This window comes from Morus notabilis, unplaced genomic scaffold (assembly GCF_000414095.1).
Source record: "Morus notabilis unplaced genomic scaffold, ASM41409v2 Scaffold73, whole genome shotgun sequence".
In the NCBI taxonomy this organism is placed as follows: Eukaryota; Viridiplantae; Streptophyta; class Magnoliopsida; order Rosales; family Moraceae; genus Morus; species Morus notabilis.
This window is the reverse complement of record NW_010358777.1, coordinates 932,866-954,501: the sequence shown is the minus strand read 5'-3', so window position 1 is coordinate 954,501 and position 21,636 is coordinate 932,866. Positions and strand designations below refer to the sequence as shown.

General features: G+C 36.2%; 1 protein-coding gene across 1 annotated transcript; it reads left to right on the top strand.

The window, feature by feature from the left end:
• The first annotated feature begins 3,421 nt into the window (after positions 1-3,421).
• LOC21409174 (protein PHYLLO, chloroplastic) lies at positions 3,422-20,644 on the top strand. Its single transcript, XM_024162503.1, has 28 exons — positions 3,422-3,625; positions 3,736-3,945; positions 4,027-4,244; positions 5,348-5,465; positions 5,617-5,733; positions 6,059-6,160; positions 6,827-6,886; positions 7,057-7,122; positions 7,808-7,912; positions 7,980-8,174; positions 8,515-8,613; positions 8,913-9,479; positions 9,736-9,960; positions 10,426-10,728; positions 10,919-10,986; positions 11,260-11,418; positions 11,894-12,019; positions 12,109-12,240; positions 12,329-12,446; positions 12,715-12,870; positions 16,704-16,946; positions 17,081-17,248; positions 17,496-17,639; positions 17,936-18,397; positions 18,812-19,111; positions 19,192-19,349; positions 19,470-19,580; positions 20,213-20,644. Exons 1-28 carry the CDS (start codon positions 3,455-3,457, stop codon positions 20,493-20,495), a joined length of 5,184 nt encoding a protein of 1,727 aa, XP_024018271.1. The 5' UTR covers positions 3,422-3,454; the 3' UTR covers positions 20,496-20,644.
• Positions 20,645-21,636: the final 992 nt, after the last annotated feature.

Sequence of the window (21,636 nt, the reverse complement as noted above, 5' to 3'; positions counted from 1 at the left end):
ATTAAGAGTTAGCTCTTTTGAGAAAAACTTGGGTTTCCCTAAATTTAAATTTTTTTTTCATTTATGGCGTGTGTAAAGGGTCCAATTTAATGCAAAAATATCATAATTATTCTTATTAAATACTCATATGAAAATTACCGTTTAAATTTTTAATTTGACTAACAATACAATAAATTTTAAAATTTAAGAGATGAATTACATAAAATAAGAATTAATTTGCTAAACTCATAAAGTTGAGGAAAAAGTTGAGTTCATTTACTTTTCCCTATACGCTTTCGTCATCAAAAATGAATGGTGCGTTTGGAATTGGTTCCAAAATGTTTTTGTTTTTTGTATGAAAATGAAAACGAAAACGTTTTTATTTTCATTTTGGAATCATTTCTGAAAATGCGTTTGGTAGTTTTATTCCGAGATTGTTTTCAGTTTAAAAAAAATTAAAATTGTGTTTGGTGGTTTAATTTTTAAAAACATGTAATAGTATTTAAATTAATAATATATTGAATAAATAATAATATTAAATAATAATTTATTAAATAAATATATTTAATAAACATTAATATTCATGAAAACGTGTGTCAACAACAAGAAGAAGCTCAACAACAGCAAATACACACAGAAACGACAGACTAAAATTGAACAAACACAAATTACCAGCACATTCAAGGGGAGAACCACAGACATCGATCCCAACATCGAAGAACCGCAAGTACTCGGTGGGTTGAGAGAAGACGAGACGAGCGAGCGGAGGATCGTCCTGCAGAAGCTTCGTAAAACTGAAAATAGAGGGAGAATTGATAGAGATAAATCAGAAGAAAACTTGAAATCGAGAAAAAGAGGGAAGGAATTTACTTGATGAAGAGAGGGTAATGGAGCTTGGGGTCCGGGGAGTGAGTGATGGAGCTGAGTTGATCGAAATGGTGTCGTATGAGGAAGGCCGCCAGGGATTTCACCGGCACTGGAGGATCACCCATCGCCGGTGAAGTCGGGCTTGTAGAGACAAAAAGGAAAGGCAATGAAGCTGACACCGAAGAAAATGAAAACGAGAAAATGAAAACGAACCTCAATCGTTTTTAGAAAAAATGAGTTTTTGGGAAAAATCCAAAAACGTTTTTGTTTTTGGTTTTGGTACGGATTCTTCCCAAACACATTTTCATTTCCCGTTTTTATTTTTTCTTCTCAGAAAACGTGAAAAACGAATACGAAAATGGAAACAAACGGGCCCGAAACGTTTTGTTTTGTTTTGTTTTATTTTTTTTGCTTTCATTACTTTTTTTTCTTTTGCTTCTTTTGCTTCTTTTTCTTTTTTTTTTCTTTTATTCTTTTTAGTTTTAGCTGTTGTTTTCTGCACTCTATAAAATCTTAAATCCTAATCCTGATCCCAATTTTAAATTTTGAATCCTAATTCCTAAATATATAAAAGAGTTGATATGTGGTTAGTGTTCATCTTATGATAGTCTAAAACACTGAATTTTAAATGCTTAAAAATTTTTTTTTCTCTTTTTTCAACTCGTTTATTTATTTTTGTTTCGTTATCTTATATTTATGTTCATCCCATATTATTCCAAAACAATGAGTTTCAGATGTCATACTTTTTTCATTTCCTTTTTAGTTTTCAACTCCTTTATTTTTTACATTGTTATCTTATATATAATTTATAATGCTTCATGTATTTATATTATGAAATAATGAAACCTTTTGATTTCAATTATTACTGACATATATTCATTTTGTTTTTCTAAAATTTATTGTCAGGTGTAGAATTATAGCTAAGATATGCCTGCTATCCTTTTGAACTTTTAAGTAAATTTTTTCTTCCTTTTTTTTTTTTTTTGGTTATCTTATAATTTATAATGTAACTTTTTAATTTCAACAATTACCTTTTTTTTTCTCCCCCCAAAAAGTGGGGTGTGGGATTCAAATTTTATACTTTGTGGTATAGTTAGATATGAAATTACCGTTAAGATATCCTCACTGTCCTTTTAAACTTTTAAGTAAAATTTTTCTTCTTATTTTTTTGCATATTATTTTTAATTCTGCGTTATAAATACTTTAATTACAATTAGACACGTGCATCACACATGCCTAAACTAGTATTAAAAAAAAACAACATAATTATTATTAAAAAAAGTACCAAAGGAATTATCACTCACTTATATAAAATTTCCCCACTTTGACTATTAGTTTAGAACACTGTTTTTTTTTTTTTTTTTGGGTAGATTAACATGGGTTGTTTAGAAGGGCATGCCTTTCCTTACGAAAAGTTCGCAGGATCGCAGTTTATTTGTTTTCGAAATGAACAGTTCGCAGTTTAACACCAAGCAAGATGATACGTGCCTTTCGAGTCTATAAACGACATGTCGTTTTGACATGAAGTCTGATGTCGTTTATGTGGAAGAATGCCGTGCTGTCCTCGAGTACAGCTTGATCATGATGTTGTTCACATGTGTTTTATAGTTAACATTTTTTTTTCTCGTTTACCTTTAGTAAATGACATGTTATAATTTAGGTTCAAAGCTATTGTTTATATGCAAGGACGATCTGCTTTGCACAAGTAAAGCTTTGACGTCGTCCACCAAGAAAACAACAATTTGTTTACGCCTTGTTTATTTCAATAAATAAATGACATGTTCCTTTAAATTCAAAAGTTGTTCTCAATCCATATAAGATCTTCTAATTGACATTTCGTCATGAGTGCATTACGTCATACTTTGTTTTGTTGTTCTTTAAAGTTTAAAATTAGTATCGTTCACAAGTAGAAAATACATATTCTAAACATTACAAATTCTATTTCCATTTGATAATAATAATAACAAACAGTTTATACGTTGAAATATAGTATTGATTTATCTAAAACGACATGTATTCCATCCCGTAGTCTATGTTAGTTGGAAACAACATGTTAATTGTGTTTAAAAGATTTGTTACCGTTAACGATTTAAGTAGAAAGCATGATTTAGATTTCAAATAATTTGCATGATTTAGATTTCAAATAATTTGCATGATTTAAATCTATTGTCGTTTAGCCTAATAAACAACATGTAAATTGAAGTAAAATGTTGTCGTCATTTCGTCAAATACGACGTTTTCATGTGAGTTCAAAACTTTTATAATGGTTATGGGATCAAGTGTTAAGAATGTTTTTGTTATAGAGTTTAGAGATCTAGTTGTCCAAAATTTCAAAGTGGCGACTCAAATATAAAAAAATAATGGAGTTGGAGGACTTACTTGTTCAAGTTGTAAGATAAAGACTTAAGTGACAAAAGTTAAAAAGTTTGGGGATCCAAATGCAAAATCCCTATATATTTATTTGTTTATTTATTCATTTTTGTCTCTTCTTCAACTGTCTGGAGCATGTTTCCGATAACGTATCAGCTATTAAAGATTTCAAATTAACAGCACTTTCCGAATCCAGAGGCACCACCTCCTCTTCACTCTTCATCTTCAACTGCCCGCCATGTCCACGAGCTTGAAATCTCAAGCTCTGCTTCTCAAAACCACTCTGTTTCTTCCTCGCTCAGGCGCTCAGTTCCGTACCAGAAGGTCCTTCCCATGCACGACGCCGCCGCCGCCTTTGCCGTTCCTCTGCCGGAGCTTTCTCCGCCTCCCTCGGAACCCTCGTTGCAAGGTCCCTCTCAAATCTCCTAGTTTTTCGTTGTTTTTCATCTATCTTTCGTTTACGCATTTGGATTATGATTGCTGTTTGTGCTTATCTTCCGGTCGTTTTCGCCTAATTAGGTCGTCCGAGGGATGAGATTCGACGGTCCGGCGGTCGAAGTCAGCGAGGTCTCGGAAATGGAGGACGGAGATTTGGCGGTGGAGACCTGCATTACTCGTGCTTTGCCCCCGGCGTTGACGCTTGAGCAGGGGATTGAGAAGATAAGAGAGGCCGTCGAGGACTTAAAGCTAAATCCTCCTTCAACCTCTAGCGGATTCTTGAGATTTCAGGTTAGTTTGGAATTCTGCATTTTTTGTTGATAAAGCAACCTTCTTTGGATTTTTCTTTTTTTCTGAGTCTGAATTTCGCAGGTGGCTGTGCCTCCGAGCGCGAAAGCTTTGAATTGGTTTTGCTCTCAGCCGGAGTCGTCAGCTGTTTTTCCTCTGTTTTTCCTTTCGAAGGAGACGAACGATCCTAGTTATAAATCTTTGCTTTTGAATGAAACTCGCGGCGTTTTCGGGATAGGTTCTGCTGTTTACTTTGCGCGGGATTCTTCTTCTGCCTGTGGAGACCGGACTCAGACCAAAAGGTCTATGCTTTATTATTGACTTTCTCTTTTTTGCTTTTAATTTTTTTCTCACAAGAAAAATGAAGTTGGCGTTCCAGTACAAAAGAAAACTGTTTGATTCTTCTCAGATTGCAAACGCTTGAACATTGGAATATGCAGTATTTTAATACTAATTTGTTCACAAATTAATCCTCGTTACTTGCTAGTAAAGCCTTTGATTTCACAACCGGTGTGAGGGTACTACCCAGTAATTTAGAATTTATTAGATCAATTCTGTCATTGCCAGGGTGATTAGGTATTGATATCTATTTAGATATGTTGTAGTTGTTTGGATTACGTATATGGTCTTACTCTTGACAGCTTTAGAACTCAAAATTAGAGATGTATAAACTAAGTTCAGTTAAAAGACGTTATCCGATCAGCTCATCCTTGCGATTGAGGTTAACAATGCTGCCATGATCGTTGTTGCGACTTCTGTATGTTGGACTAAGTTAATATATTGAAGATTAATATAAACTTAGGGCATGTTTACTTTGTATCAAAAAGAAAGGGAAAGTGAGGAGTGATTCCCCTTCCCATCTAATAATATGTTTACTTACAAAATTAATAATGAAGATTTAGTGGGCCCCACACAATATAGGGAATGAGGAAAGAGAATACCAATCCTTGCACCCTTTAGTATTGATTCCTTATCAAAGGGAATGAATGCTAAATTAACTTATCTACCCTTAATGAATTACTATACAATCATGATTATTTAATTGTGTAAAAGGACATTTTAGTAATTACATTCATAAAATTGCCATTCCTAATTTTTGTAAACATAAAAAAGAGAATGGGGTTGTTTCCCATTACACCATCTAATAGTCAAGTAAACACATGAAAGGAAATGAATAACCCTTAATCCTGTTACTTTACTTTCCTTTTCAATCTCATCACCTTTCCCATCACATTCCTTTACGGTTTAGTAAATGCGCCCTTAATGTACTCGTCTGTGAGTGTGTGCGAGTGTTCTCCTATTACAGCTTTTTCCAAGGTATTTTAACTTGAATTTTCGAAAGATGAACTCGGGCTTCATTCAAATAGGCTAAAAGAGTGTATGCATAATGCATAATTTTTTGCAGATATCTCTCAAATGAATCAACTCCCATAATGGCTTATGGTTTTGTGGATATTAATTTCGACACAGAGTTGTCTATCATGAAAAATCAGCCAGGGTCTTACTACTTCTTCATTCCCCAGGTAAATTGGCATGTTCGCAAATGCAACCAAATTATGTTCCCAAATGTTTCAGGCATGTTGTTTTTGTTTTATTTTCCTTCAAGGTTAGTAAAGTACGCTGCCGAAGCATATGATAAACAGGTGCCACTTCTGATGTATAATATTTGAACAGATTGAGTTGAATGAGTGTCAAGGCATTTCTATTTTATCAGCAACACTAGTGTGGCGTGACACTTGCCTTTCTACATTTGAGAAAGCCCTTCATTCTTTTGAGTTGTCTCTTCTCCAGGTACTCTAAAGTTGTGCCTCTCTGTTACATATTTTGTTTGAATTATTAGATTAATTGATCACTAATTTTACCAACCAGAAGACAATTTAAAAGGGAATCAATAATACTTGTCTTGTTCCTTCATGCCAAAATTTCAATTCATTTGTTTAAGCTCCACTCAAAATGAATAAAAGAAAATATATTTATTGATTGGGATGTTATTATTAAATAGTGGTTGAAGCCTTGAAGGCCTACTCATGACTTTAAACTTAAAAGTTTAAGTGCTTTTTAAACATGAGGCTTCTTTCTTTTACACTTGATACCTTCAGTTTCATGACCTTTCCAGGCTACTTCTCACTTATGGCCCACACCAGTGAACTGCTACACCAGAAATATATTATCTACTCTCAGAAAGTTGAATGCGGTGGAGGACATAATCACTCCTTTGGTACGGAAGATATATATATATATATATATTTAAATTATGCCACAAAACAGTATATCTTGTCTGCTCTTCTGATCTTAATCCTTGTGCTTCTAAAGTATTGGTCCAGTGCATATATTCAATATTAAGAATTTCTATTTTCCTTTTGCACATTTTATTCTGTACATCCTTTTTTTTTAATGCATGTATAGGCGTTATATAGTATATATGATCACGGGTGTGTTATTATGCACAATCTACTAGTGTTGTTGTTTGAGACTTCCATCAGGATTACAAGTAAAAGTCTTCATCTCTGCAGTATATATATTGGGATATAATTGCAGAAATATTTAATTTGCTTCTGCTGTTGCCACATTTTTATATTTTGGACTCTTTTTAATGGCCGCATAAAATAAAGTAACAGCTTTGCTTCTGGTGTTGCCTGGACTCTTTTTATTGGCAGCATAAAATAAAATAACAGCTGCTGGATGATACATATCTTTCTGATTCCAAACTCAATTCTGAATAATTTCTATGTCCCAGATTTTCTTTAGCTTTTTTTTAGATGAGTTTGCGTGTTAGAGCCTTTCTTGATTTAAGACTCCTCTTCTGGTGCATGTATTCATAAAAAGATTCTCATTTGTTCTTGATTTACATGATAATCCATTACTTATTAACAAGGTTTTGTAGGTTTACATGAACGCTCTTTCACCAGGTGGGAAGTATGTTGTGGATAACTTCAAAGAACTGGTACCCCCTTTTTCCTGGTAATTTTTCATCCTCAATGATTTATATCCAACCTGTTCTAAGGAGTTGCACCTATAACTGCTAAGTAAGCTACAAAAATGTTATTGCTCTGCTGATATTCTGTGCTGAAACCATCGTGTTTTGTTCATCAATGTGATTTACTTCACGTGCAGGAGGCTCCATCTTCCAGGCAGTTCTGTGTTAGGCTTTCAGCAGATGTTGTTGTTGCCAGAAACATGGTATGTTAATATCACGTCTGTGAATTTAAGGGAGTATTTTTTGTAAAATTTGTGTTTCCTTCAAAACTAGAATGAGACGTTTGGAAGGGGAATTCGTGCTATGATTCGAATCATGGTTCGTGGTTCGCTACAGTATTTTCTTTCACAAAAAATACACGTAAAACGAGAATGATTCTGAATCATGGTTCTCAATCTATGAACCAAACGTCCCCGAAGTATATAAGCAAGTAGCTTGGCCAAATGCCAAGTACCTGCAACGGGGACAATTGGAATTGTCGAAGATTGTTAGAGTGTAACATTAAATGCACAAGGATGGAAGTTGGAGAGGCTAAGTATTACTCACTAACTGAAGGTCTGAAAGAATAAAGGAAAAGCCACATTTATAACCGGAGCACATTCATGAGAAAGGGGTTTTTGGGAGGTGGAAAGAGATTATAATATTCCATCCACTGTGAGATAACTTTTTGCTTGAAGAAGATTACTGCTTTGCTGTCTTTATCATATATTTAAGCTAGTCAGTGTCTTTATCAGATATTTAAGCTAGTCAATTCTGTCTTTTCCTGACCGATTCGGTAGCATGCTTTTGACTTGTATCTTTTCGTTTATATTGTTATTTTATTTGAATAACATCAAAGGAAACATATAAGTGAAGATGTTCAGATTTTGTCTATGTTTCTTCTATCAGTTGGATCAAGCAAGTGGAGTCTGTTACTCAGTGCAAGATTGTGCCAACATAAATACTGTTTGGGCCTCACTTATAGTTGAAGAATTCTCTCGTCTTGGTTTGACGGTGAGGCCAAGTTTTTCTCTCTTTGTTCTATCATTTTGGCACATGAATCTGATTAATTTCATTATAGTATTTTTGTCTAGCTCCAGGGTCGAGATCATCTCCCCTCGCCGTTGCTGCTTCCACTCATCCACTTATTACATGTATCCCGTGTTTTGATGAGCGCTCACTTGCATTTCATGCTGTTGGTTATGCCAGAGGATCTCGCAAGCCAGCGGTAGTCATAACGTCATCAGGAACTGCAGTTTCAAATCTTCTTCCTGCTGTGAGTTCTTTTAAATTTTTGTAGGGAATTTTCATCTGTAAGATGCATGTTTTTTTTTGGGACAAACAGGATTTTAATAGTGTTTTTTCCCCTTTCTTTTTTACCACTACTCTGAATGATTCATCATTTTGTGGTTGTGGAACTGCGGTACAGAATAGGCGACATAGTACTAGGCCTTTGGTTTTGTTCACTGTAGCAACTATACAACATTCCATTCATTTTTAGTTTTCCTAAAACCTAATATATGGCCGTTTGCTTCTAAATGGAAGACGCTATTCATAACCAGTAATATAGTTTGAGTTTGTTATCCTTTAGTGATGACCGAACATATAATGTTTAGGTTGTTGAGGCTTATCAAGATTTCATACCTCTTCTATTACTCACGGCTGATCGTCCATCTGAGTTGCAAGATGCTGGAGCTAACCAAGCTATAAATCAGGTCTGATGACTTCATCCATAAGTATTATCATTTTTGTTTCTCATTGAGACAAAAATATTGTGTGTATAAATATTTTTTTACCATGGGGCAGCATCTCGAAACTGGTTCATCATGATATATCTGCGAGATTGATCTCACATCTTGTAAGAAGAGGGAAAAAAAATTTGCTTTGGTTTTTTATTTATCGTCAAAGTCTAGTGCAATAAATGGTTGAAACTTCACAGTTTTTGTCAGAGGACACTCCACAGATATATATTCTCCCGTCCCCTAAATTTACATTGTTGTATTTGGAAAACCAGGTAAAGCATTTTGGTTCATTTGTGAGGTTCTTCTTCAGCCTTCCCGCAGCCGCTGACTGCGTTCCTGCAAGGATGGTACTTACAACAGTTGACTCTGCTGTACATTGGGCAACCTCTTCACCTTGTGGCCCTGTCCATATCAACTGTCCTTTTAGGGAGCCACTGGAAAATAGTCCCAGCGAATGGACATCAAGCTGTTTAAAAGGATTAGACTTCTGGATGTCTAGTGCTGAGCCATTTACCAAGTATTTTGATGTCCAATGTGCTCATGCATGTACTGATAGTCCTCAAGAAATAATAGACATTGTAAATTTGATTCAGACCGCTAACAAAGGGATTCTCCTTATTGGTGCTATTCATACAGTAGATGAGATGTGGGCAGTTCTTCTCTTGGCTAAACACCTTTTATGGCCTGTTGTGGCTGATATCTTGTCAGGACTACGATTGCGAAAGCTGTTGACTTCTTTTCCTGAAATCGAAGATAATACAATATTCATTGATCATCTTGATCATGTTCTGTTGTCAGATTTTGTCAGTGATTGGATAAACATCGACGTGATTCTTCAGGTATTCTGAACTGTTTTAAGAATTCGGTTAATAGAATAAGTTTCTTAAGCCTAAAATTTAAGGAAAAAAAAGAATTAATATATTGCATTGGTCTTGTAATTGGCATCCTTGTGGATTGTGCATTTCACTCCTGCTCCAATTACACCATTATTATTATTATTATTATTATTATTATTATTATTATTATTATTATTATTATTTTTATTTTTACTTTCCCTCTTTGATTGCATGGCTTCTTAATGTGTATTACAAACAGATTGGGAGTAGGATTACAAGTCAGCGTGTTTCAAAAATGCTAGAGGGATTCTTTCCATGCTCTTATATCATGGTTGACAATCATCCATTTCGTTATGATCCTTCTCATATTGTAACACATAGGGTACAAAGTGGAATTGTCGAGTTTGCTAATCATTTACTGAAAGTTGAATTTACATACCAGAGAAATGGATGGAGCACTTATCTACAAGTAGTCAATCTGATGGTAATCATTTACTTTACTCTTTTCTAATTTAGTATAGCAACTTCCTCATGTTATCTTGCTGGTTTGGGGTTCCAAAGTGAACTGCTGAGCCAGGATAAACATTAGAATGCAGCTAAAGTCACACGATCATACCAGACAAAATTGTGGTCTAGTTCATTGTTCATATATTCTTTCAAAGTCTTGTTGCATGGTGTAAATGTACCCCCATTAATCACTAATTTCTGGGAGGAGATTTCTATAGTTTGGTTTTCTATTTGATTTGATGTCTTTGCATTAATTTATGAGTTTATTGTGGGCCATAAATATTTGGCACTTTTTTTGAGAAAGTGAACTCTGTTCTCTCTCCTGCGGACTTGTTCTGTCCAAAAAGGACGGAAACTGAAAACGTTAAAAGATCAATGAATTCAGCTGCTCTGGGGGTTGTGTTTTTGTGCCCTTATTAGTTTTTTTACCCCTGTTTTGTAGGTTGGCAGGGAGTTGTCATTTCAAATTTCTGCTGAATATTCCTTGACTGAACCTCAAGTTGCACGTATAATTTCGGAAGCACTTTCATATGACACTGCTCTTTTCGTTGGAAATAGTATGGCAATACGTGATGCAGACATGTATGGGCATGGATGGTCAAGATGTACACATAATACTTCAGCTATGATTTTAAACTCGGAACCATTTTTTCGTTTGATTTGGGTGGTTGGGAACAGAGGAGCTAGTGGTATTGATGGCTTGATTAGTACAGCTGTTGGCTTTGCCGTAGGATGCAATAAACGGGTAAGGACCTGGGTGATCATATTTTTTGGTCATTGCTGGGGACTAGTTATGGCAGACATAATCTGAGAAATATTTTAGTCACTCTTCAATGGATTCTTTCCTTCTGTAGAGGTTCTATTTTCTTTCTTTTTCCTATTTCCTTTTCCTACCTAAGAAAACTGAATTATCATAATTCTGACTTAATATTCAGGTTATCTGTGTTATTGGAGATGTTTCTTTTCTTCATGATACCAATGGGTTGGCAATTTTGAACCAAAGGTAGGGAGCTTATCAATTTGGTTTTCCAGGCTTGGGTTATTATTTTGTGGTTCATTTTTTCTTTTTCTTTTTTTCAAATCCTCTTATTGTTGTTTGGTGGAACTTGATACCGGCAACTATTTCCCTTGTAAGATTAGCAGCATGTTTTTCATTCTTTAAGTATTTGTTAGTCAATGTGACGTTCCATACTCAATATTTATTAGCATCTGTCTATAAGTAAGAAATGCAATCTACAATATAACTTCAATGTCAAGAAATCTACTATATGTGCAGGGTGTCACGGAAACCAATTACAGTAGTTGTGATTAACAACCATGGTGGTGCAATATTCAGCCTCCTTCCAATTGCTGAAAGAACTGAAGAAAGAATACTAAATAATTATTTCTACACCTCTCATAACATTTCAATCCGCAGTCTGTGTATGGCACACAGGTGAAACGCTCTATAACTATTTCATAAATAAACTTGTGCATACTGCATTATATGGGCTTCCATTTAATTTTCTTTTTAGTTTTTCCTCTTGTAATTTTCTTTCATGTGATAGTGCAGCCATGAGTTTCTCTATAATAGACTATGGAAAATGTTTCTTGTTGTCAAATATAAATATGGGATGAAGATTATTTTGGGTTGGGAATATATTTGCATGGATAATTTTCTGGGAAACAGGTTTAATGTGACTAGACATGTTTGGACTTTTTAGATTTTTACCAAGCTTGTTTCTGTTGAAGGAAACATGTGGAGCTAAATTTGCAACCCAAAGTAGAAGTCTAGTTTCGTGGTTTAAGAATGTGCTTTGATACATGAATTTTTCCTGCACAGAAACTGTCTTTTGCACGTTGTCATATGTTCATCTTAATTTCCCATTAGCTATATTTATGAGTTCAGTTCTTGTTAACCAACTCTGCAGTGTGAAGCATTTGGAAGTACAGACAAAGGCAGAGCTTCATGATGCATTATTTTCATCTCAAGCTGAAGAAGATGATTGCGTAATTGAGGTTTCAAGTTCTATTGATGCCAATGCTACCTTTCACAGGTTATTAGTTATGTTACTTTTCGATATAATTTTTATTTCAGCCGTGAGCTTATTTATTGATTGCAGAAAAATTGTGCTTCTTATCTCAGTACTGTGAGGAAATTCGCATGCCAAGTGGCAGATGACACTTTCAGGTTCCTTCTAAGGTGTCGAGTTCAAGACTTTGAATCAGATGTTGTTTCTTGTTTAAAAGTACGTTCGATCAAGTACTTTACATTCAGGTGATTCTTCTCTGGAATTATGTATGTTTTTGTAGATAACTTTACAGGAATGAATACTTTTATCTATTTCTGTTGTGTTTGATTACAGATTACCGCTACGGGCTCCTCCTACTATGAGTACTGTTGATCATAACAAGACCATCTTCTACAGAGAAGGATTTATTTTGTCCTTATCTCTTGAAGATGGACGTGTTGGATATGGCGAGGTTAGTGTTGTGCTCTCCTCACCGCATGCTAGTATTTGGATTCCAATAGCTAATAGGCATCTCCAGGGAAACCTATGTTTTCAACCTTGCAGAATGGTGTACTTTATGTGTTCTTGATCCTCGATCCCTATCCTTTAAAATTTATGTCAAGATTTCTTCATTTTTCCATGCATTTGTACTACATTCCCCCACAGCCCTCCACCCATCTCAAGACAAGGGAAGACTGAATATTTATAAACCTCTAATCAGTTTTTAGTCATATTAACAGGTTTCTCCTCTAGATATCAGCAAAGAAAACCTGATAGATGTAGAAGAGCAACTAAGGTTTCTTCTTCATCAAATTGAAGGGACTGAAATTAGTTGCTTCCTGCCTCTGCTAAAGGGTTCATTTTCCTCTTGGATATGGAGCAACTTGGGAATCCCGGTAGGTCATTATTATAATACAGCAGTGCCATATGCTCCATACCTAATCTTAGCAGATAAGATCTTTTTAGAGAGAGTTTGAGTAAGTCAAATAGCTTTTTAATTAGTTTGCTATTTTCCGATTATATAGATTAGGAGTTATCAGTTTGTAGTTTAAATTCAAATAAAGTAGATTAGTTGGTAGAAATCTTTCTACCGTGAACCTAGGAGAAGATAATAGACTCGGTGGTCAAACCCTAGTCTATTTAAGTGTACTTTCATTCGATTAATAAAGCAAGGCAGATTAATTAATATATGCGTTCATGGTATCAGAGCCTTGAACTCTGAGTACTTCAATGGCAAAAATAGCCATGATGGGATCTTCACATGGAGATGATTCCAAATCAGAAAACCCCGACAAAACTCACGCCGATCAGTCCGTCACGGCATTTCAAGGTGGAGACAATAACTCACTCCAGATTACGGCTCACAAACTTAATGGAAAAAATTACCTTCAATGGTCTCAGTCAGTAAAGATTGTGATCTGTGGTGGGGGAAAATTCGAATGCATCACTGGTGAAGCTAAAGTTCCAGCACCGACCGATCCTGCATACAAAAAGTGGTTTGCCGAAAACTCGATTGTACACGCATGGCTTATCAACTCCATGGAGCCCATGATCAGCCGCCGATATCTCTTCCTCCCGACCGCTAAAGACGTATGGAATACTGCAAAAAGAACATATTTCGATCTCGACAATGTCACAAGTTTTTGAAATTCACACGAAACTGAAGGAGATGAAATAGTGAACCAAATTGGTTACCCAGTATTTCACTGATTTGCAAGACTGTTGGCAGGAACTAGACCTTTTTCTTGAAGAAGATTCAGTGTGTCCAACTTGCAATGTGAAGCAGAGACATATTCTTGAAAAAGAACGGGTACTTGATTTCCTTGCTGGATTGATCGAGATCTTGACGAAGTCAGGGGCCGTGTTTTAAGCAGAGTTCCATTCCCAACAACCGAAGAAGCTTTTGCCAAGGTTCGTAGAGAAGAAAATCGCCGGAAAGTCATGTTGTCAGAAGAAGAATCATCCAGTGTAGCATCAACAGAAGGCTCGGCTCTGGCAACCAGAAACACTTCACAACCAGCAAGGAACAACAGTGACTCTAGAACCCCACGGCGAGGAGAACGAATGTGGTGTGACCATTGTAACCGACAAGGACATACTTGTGACATATGTTGGAAAATTCATGGTAAACCCGCAAATTGGGTTTCCTCGAAGACAGAATGAAGGACGAGCGCTTCAAACTCAATCAAACCAAGTCAAAGGAGCAGCAACAGAAAACCAGATATCCAAGACAAAGGAGCAGCAACAGAAAACCAGAAATCGCTTCCGTTTAGCAAAGAACAGATTGAGCAACTCTATCGCCTCCTCAACCAATCACCATCCTCATCCTCATCAACTCCAAGTCTCGGATCCTGTTCTGTAGCCCAAATTGGTAACTTTCACTCATCCTTAAAGTCTACCCTTCACTCTAAGGAACCCTGGATCATTGATTCTGATGCCTCCGACCATATGATAGGTGTCTCTGAATCTTTTCTCTCTTATACCCCTAGTCATAGTTCTGCTAAAGTAAAAATTGCAGATGGATCCTTGTCTTTTGTTGCTGGAATAGGTTCAATCAAAGTATCCAAAGACTTAACACTTGAGTCGGTTCTTCATGTTCCTATCTTAAGATGCAACTTGTTGTCCATAAGTAAACTCACTCGTGATAATAACTGTTCTGCCATTTTTCACTCTTCTACATGTTATTTTCAGGACCTATCATCGGGGAGGACGATTAGCAGTGCTAGAGTTCATAAGGGGCTTTACTACCTTGTGGACATAGAGAATGAGTTCATAAGGGGCTATAAGGGGCTATGAGGGACGGTTGGGAATGGAGGCTAGGGTTTTTTTTCTCAGAAAACCAGGCTCTGATACCATGAAGATTTTGAGGAAGAATAATCTTCTTTTTCTCATTGAATTTAGTCGGTAACCAATACACATTTATATACACAATTTACATAACTAACAAAGGTAACAAATCCCTAAAAATAAGGAAAAGGAAACTATCCTCCTAAACTCAAGAAATCAGAATAGGAAAATCCGGATTCTCTAATCCACTGATTTCCTCCTATAAAATATTCTAAATATGCTAACTTTGAGGGAAATTCCCCAGATACAAAGCACGACTCGTTGCAAAAGGTTTCACACAAACTTATGGAGTCGATTACACTGAGACATTTGCTCCCATTGCAAAGTTTAACACAATAAGGGTCCTCTTATCTCTAGTAGCAAATGTGGATTGGCCTTTGTTCAACTCGATGTGAAGAATGCTTTCTTAAATGGTGAATTGGAGGAAGAAGTATATATGAGCCTACCACCCGGGTTTGAAGAGGGAAAGAGAGACAAGATGGTGTGCAAGCTGAAAAAATCGCTATATGGACTAAAGCAGTCTCCGCGCGCATGGTTCGATAGATTTTCAAAGGTGATTAAAAGCCACGGATACTCACAGGGACAAACTGATCACACGTTTGTTAAGCACTCATTAGATGGAAAAATCACAGTCCTAATAGTATATGTAGATGATATAATACTTACCGGGGACAACTTTGAAGAAATGGAGAAAATTAAAAGATTGATGGCTATGGAGTTTGAAGTTAAAGATCTCGGGACACTGAGATATTTCTTGGGAATGGAAGTCGCAAGAAGCAAGAGGGGAATCTCCATATCACAAAGAAGGTATACACTAGACCTATTGCAAGAAACGGGTATGCTGGGGTGCAAACCAATAGAGACTCCAATTGAACAAGGAGGCAAAGCAAAAATGATTGATGGAGAGATGGCTGATAGAGAAAGATATCAACGGCTAGTGGGAAAACTAATATACCTCGCGCATACGCCTTTACAGTTAGCGTGGTAAGCCAACAAATGCATTCACCGTGCCAAGGACACTTCGAAGCTATTTATCGAATATTGAGATACCTCAAGAAGACTCCGGGAAGAGGATTATTTTTTGGAAAAGAAGAAAATAGAAGGGTGGAAATCTTCATTGATGCAGATTGGGCCGGATATGTCAAAGATAGGAAATCAACATCCGGATATTGCACACGCCTCTGGGGGAATTTGGTGACTTGGCGCAGTAAAAAGCAGTTTGTAGTAGCAAGGAGCAGTGCTGAAGCTGAATACAGAGCCATGGCTCATGGTATGTGTGAAGCAATTTGGTTGAAACGGTTGCTAGAAGAGTTGAAGATCAGTTGTGAGTTTCCTATGCAGCTCTATTGTGATAACAAGGCTACAATCAGCATAGCACACAGCTTAGTCCATCATGATAGAACTAAACATGTGGAGGTGGACAAACACTTTATTACTGAAAAACTAGAGAAGGGAATTATCAGCATTGAGTACATTCCTGCAAGCCAACAGGTTGCAAATATACTCACCAAAGGACTTCCTGGACCAACACTCGAATACTTTGTAGGCAAGCTTAGGCTCATTGATATCTACAGCTTGAGGGGGAGTGTTAGCAGATAAGATCTTTTTAGAGAGAGTTTGAATAAGTCAAATAGCTTTTTAATTAGTTTGTTATTTTCCGATTATATAGATTAGGAGTTATCAGTTTGTAGTTTAAATTCAAATAAAGTAGATTAGTTGGTAGAAATCTTTCTACCGTGAACCTAGGAGAAGATAATAGACTTGGTGGTCAAACCCTAATCTATTTAAGTGTACTTTCATTCGATTAATAAAGCAAGGCAGATTAATTAATATCTGCGTTCACCTAACTTCTTGATGTCTTCCATTTTTGGGTGTTGTACAGCCATCATCACTCTTTACAAGTGTCAGATGTGGTTTGGAATTGGCTATTCTTAATTCCTTGGCAACAAGACATGGTCTTGACCTATTAAGCCTACTTCATGTTCAAGATGATGAAGAAGGTATCGCTGAAGCTCCACCAAAAGTTAAAATTTGTGGCCTTGTTGATTCTGACGGGACACCCACTGAGGTAGCTGATGTTGTTGCCGCACTTGTTAAAGAAGGTTTTGCGGCAATAAAGCTGAAGGTCAGTTTATGTCACCAATCACCATAACAATTTGAATCCTGGTATTCCGCACCATTAACTTGACAAATAGAAGGTTTGGATCTGATGGAATTATTGGTTTGCATGTTAGTTATTATGCTTCAATTATTGAACAGGTAGCTCGTCGGGGAAGTCCCACTCATGATGCTGAAGTTATACAGGAAGTAAGAAAGAAGATTGGAGACCAGATTGAACTTCGTGTAGATGCCAACCGGAACTGGACCTATGAAGAAGCTATCCAATTTGGTTCCTTAGTGAAGGATTGTGATCTGCAGTATATTGAGGTATATCTCACAGATAGTTACTATATCTAATATGTCGCGGTGATAGATGATAATATTGTGTATACTTTGTGTTTTATATTGTCCTTGGTGGTTGTCATGCTTTCTTCTTGAATATTCAATTTGTGCTTCTTCTTCTACCTTCAATTGATTTAGGAGTTTTGATACTTTTCTTTGTGGTTTATCTTTTTTTTTTTTTTCTTTTTTTTTGGTAAATGTAACTATAGCCTTTGACATTCCTGCATTTCAGGAACCTGTTAAGGATGAGGGTGATATTATCAAGTTCTTTGAAGAAAGTGGGTTACCCGTGGCATTGGATGAAACTATTGATTGTATTCAAGAAAATCCACTTAATATACTAATGAAATATACTCATCCGGGAATAGTTGCCATTGTAAGTTATAATTTTCTTGGTATGATATATGGATAAACTATATTTGTGTATCTCGGCACATTTCTTCTGGCAAACTTTGTTATATTACATCGAGAAGTTTTTCTAGGTAGAAATGCACGAATCTTAAGATATATAGTCCCAGTATATATAAATTAAACTTAAAAAAATTGATGGTAAAACAATCAAGTAGTGGTTTACATCTTTTAGAGATTATGTTTCACTGAAAATTTTGATGGATTGTGAAAAATTTTATCAGTTTCTTCCAGGTATAGATTCCAATATTGGTTAATTTTCAGGTCATAAAACCAAGTGTTGTTGGTGGCTTTGAGAGTGCAGCATTGATAGCCCAGTGGGCGCAGCAGCATGAGAAAATGGCTGTTATTAGCTCTACCTTTGAAAGTGGCCTAGGCTTGTCAGCATATATTCATTTATCATGTTATCTTGAGCAGAAGAATGCAGAGATATGCAAATTAATGAGCAATAAGATGGGCCCATCTGTAGCGCATGGTCTAGGAACGTACCAATGGCTTAAAGAAGATGTGGCTACAACTCCTCTCAAGATAAGTTGCAATCCATATAGCGGCATTGTAGAAGCATCAGTTGCTGATGCTAATCGACTTCTGCAGTCATTTCAAATTAATCGTATGATAATTCATGGAGACTATACAGGAGAGGAAGTTCGTAGATACCGACTTCCCGTGGATTTTAATGGCATTTCTTATTACATCAACGTTCAGGAAATTGGACAGATATCTCATGTTAGTAGACATTACCTTTTATGCATGCTTTACTGTTTTCCTTTGCATGTTTTGTGCATTTGTCTGAGCGTGTCTTGTGTGTTTTGGCACATAGAGATTTAGAAGATGCATGCCAAAACTGAAGCAGTAACACTGAAACTTGTTAAGGCTCTTTAGGTTGGTTGGATACTTTTCCTCTTGAATGTATTGTCAAGGTTAGTGACTGGAGAAAAATTAGGACGCCGAATGTCCATTGTGGGCTGTTTTCTATTAATAAAAATAAGGAGCCACGTTGCCATCTCTATAGTTCCATTGCACCTTTTTACATCAGCCAACTAGTTTAGTTGCTAGAGATGCCATCGGCGTAGATTTTGATGTATTAGTGCTGCTGCTGCAACACTGCTTGCTCACACTTACATAATCAAACTGATGCAGGATAACGTACTTGTATTTCTTCATGGATTTCTTGGAACTGGTGAAGACTGGATTGCTATCACGAAAGCTGCCTCGAGAGGAGCTAGATGCATTTCGATTGACCTTCCAGGACATGGGAGTTCACGGATACTAAATCATGATGATGAGAACGCCATACTTGAATCAAGTTTATCAATTGAGGTAGTTGCTGAGGTAGTAAGGAAACTGATTCATGAAATTACACCAGAGAAAGTTACTGTCATAGGATACTCAATGGGAGCAAGGATTGCATTGTTCATGGCTCTGAGGTTTCCTGACAAGGTATATAAACCTCAAGATATCCATTGGCAATTCAAGTTTTTCTTGTTTAAATTGGTAAGAAACTATCATCTATTGTGAAGGTCAATGGAGCTGTTGTAATATCGGGAAGCCCTGGATTAAAAGATGAAGTGGCAAGAAAAATACGTAGAGCTGTAGATGATTCTCGAGCACGGTTCCTTGTTTCATATGGTTTAGACCGATTTCTGGACTCCTGGTATGCTGGACAGCTGTGGAATAGGTGATATATATTTGACTGATTTATCCCTTTTCTGCTTGGTTGTCTCGATTCTGACATTTTAAGTATGCCATACTTTATTACTAACATATGTGTACACTTGATGGTTTGTGCATTGGGAAGCTTAAGAGAACACCCCAAATTTAATCAAATAGTTGGTAGCCGCCTTCATCATCATGAAGACGTGCCTAGTCTTGCAAAAGTCCTGTCTGATTCAAGCACTGGCAGACAGCAGTAAGTTCCACTTCTTCTTGAGTTTCGTTTTTAAATTATGTTTTTTATATTTTTTGAAAGAATGTTTCTTTCATTTTAAATCAATTCTTTTTGTGCATGCAACAGGTAAGGGTTTTGCTTTTATTTATTTTTATTTTTATTTTCACTTGAATTTGTTGAGGCTCTTGTTTGCTATTGGAATGCACTGAAAAAATCTGCCGATCATATAATTTGTTATTGAAAAAACCCAATTTCTTCATCTCTATGCTCCTAGAATTGCAACCTGTTGGCACAAAATTTCATCGTATTGGTGTCAAATACGTGATAATGTCCCATTTCTATAGGCTCCAACTTAGCCAATTCAATCACTCTAATAATATAATATTAGAGGTTCTTTGCTTGATATTTACGCCTTCATATTATGACAGACTTGTCCGTGTTCCAAAAATTCTCTTGCCTCTAGAAACCGTTGCCATTCCCTGTTATGACAGTTTTTAACATTTGATAAAACTTCACTACTAAACTATTGTCTTGAAGCAGCTAACCTATCAATCCAGTGACACCACACATAGTTCTTTCTTTGTAGTTTCCAATATTCTATTTCAATCGTCAAAAATATCACAAAATATAACTTGGGATTTCTCGCATAACAGACCGTTGTGGGATGACTTGAAGCATAGCAAAACACCCCTTTTGATCATTGTCGGAGGAAAAGACGAGAAATTCAAGAGAATAGCTCAAGATATGTCCTATGAAATTCATGGTTATAGAGAGAATGAAAATGGCCCACCTAGTGATATTTATGAAATGGTTGAGATACCAAACTGTGGGCATGCAGTCCATCTAGAAAACCCTCTTCCTGTGGTCGGTGCATTGAGACGATTCTTGACTAGACTTAACCAGACTCGTGTAGCTCTTCAGACAAGAATGCTTTAATGCAATTGACAGTTATAACTGTTACATCATATGTGATATTTTCACTTGGATATTCTCAATTAGATATTTGCTTCAATTCTTTATTTAACAAGAGGCGATCTGTATATTGGTGAAGCCTAATTAACCGTTTCGTAGCTCTGTCTTTTGTATACGCCATGTTAATACTTGTTTTTAAAATTCTAGGAATTTGTTCAAGCTTCAATTGTATCTAGAAAAATTTGATGGGATTACTCTTATATGATGCATTAATCATCTCCCTGAATTCTTTTTCTTAAAAGATTTCTAATTTCTTGGGATCACATCAGGACAATGCGTAAGCTCTTAATCTGTAAAGGTCGTGTGAATTTCACGTCCATATTAGATGAAATCAGGCGCTCCTATCTCAGGCCATATATCACCGTATTGTTTTTTGTTTTTGTTTTTGTTTTGTCTTGTTTTTTGTTTTTTTGGCTACAAATGAGAATAGTTTTAGTCAAATTAAGAAAACAGAACTTGTCGAACAAAGAACAAGAAACATAAGATCAACCCCCAGGATTACAAAGAAAACAGATTCTTATTCGAGATTACTGAATAGGATAGCCTGATTTGCTTTCTGCTGATGCACCCACTGAAGGAGCTTACATCAAAATATAGTCAGTAGCTCAGGAGTCCACTGAATATACAATAGCAAATGTTACTTCATAGCAAATAGTATGATACAATAAGCAATAGGATACACTTCAAGTACTTCTACAACATGCACACTAACCAGTCTTACACACACACACACACACACACACACACACACATATATATATATATATGTTAATATACATCTATATATGTATGTATGCATGCGTTATGAATTGTGCAAAAATATAGATACACACGCTTGAGCCAAAAAAAAAAAAAAAGAGCCTGGATAGCTCACACAAACACATACTGTGCTTACCTTCTGAATTTAAACTCTCGCTTCTCCACTGCCTTGGACAAGGAAAGAAAACCATACAACCACAACTATGTAGAAAGCTTTTTAAATGAAAAGAGAAGCAATTATCATCTTATTAGCACATCTAGGCCGACACTCGCGAAAACCCCCATCTTGACCGCACGGAGCCATCTCACATATTATTATTAAAATAAAATAAAAATCCAAGAAAGG

Excerpts from the sequence above, each read along its gene's own strand:
- LOC21409174 (XM_024162503.1), top strand. The coding sequence starts at position 3,455 with ATGTCCACGAGCTTGAAATCTCAAGCTCTGCTTCTCAAAACCACTCTG. Across the intron at positions 3,626-3,735 it reads CTCGGAACCCTCGTTGCAAG|GTCGTCCGAGGGATGAGATT; the intron begins GTCCCTCTCAAA and ends TCGCCTAATTAG. Across the intron at positions 19,350-19,469 it reads GCTGGACAGCTGTGGAATAG|CTTAAGAGAACACCCCAAAT; the intron begins GTGATATATATT and ends TGCATTGGGAAG.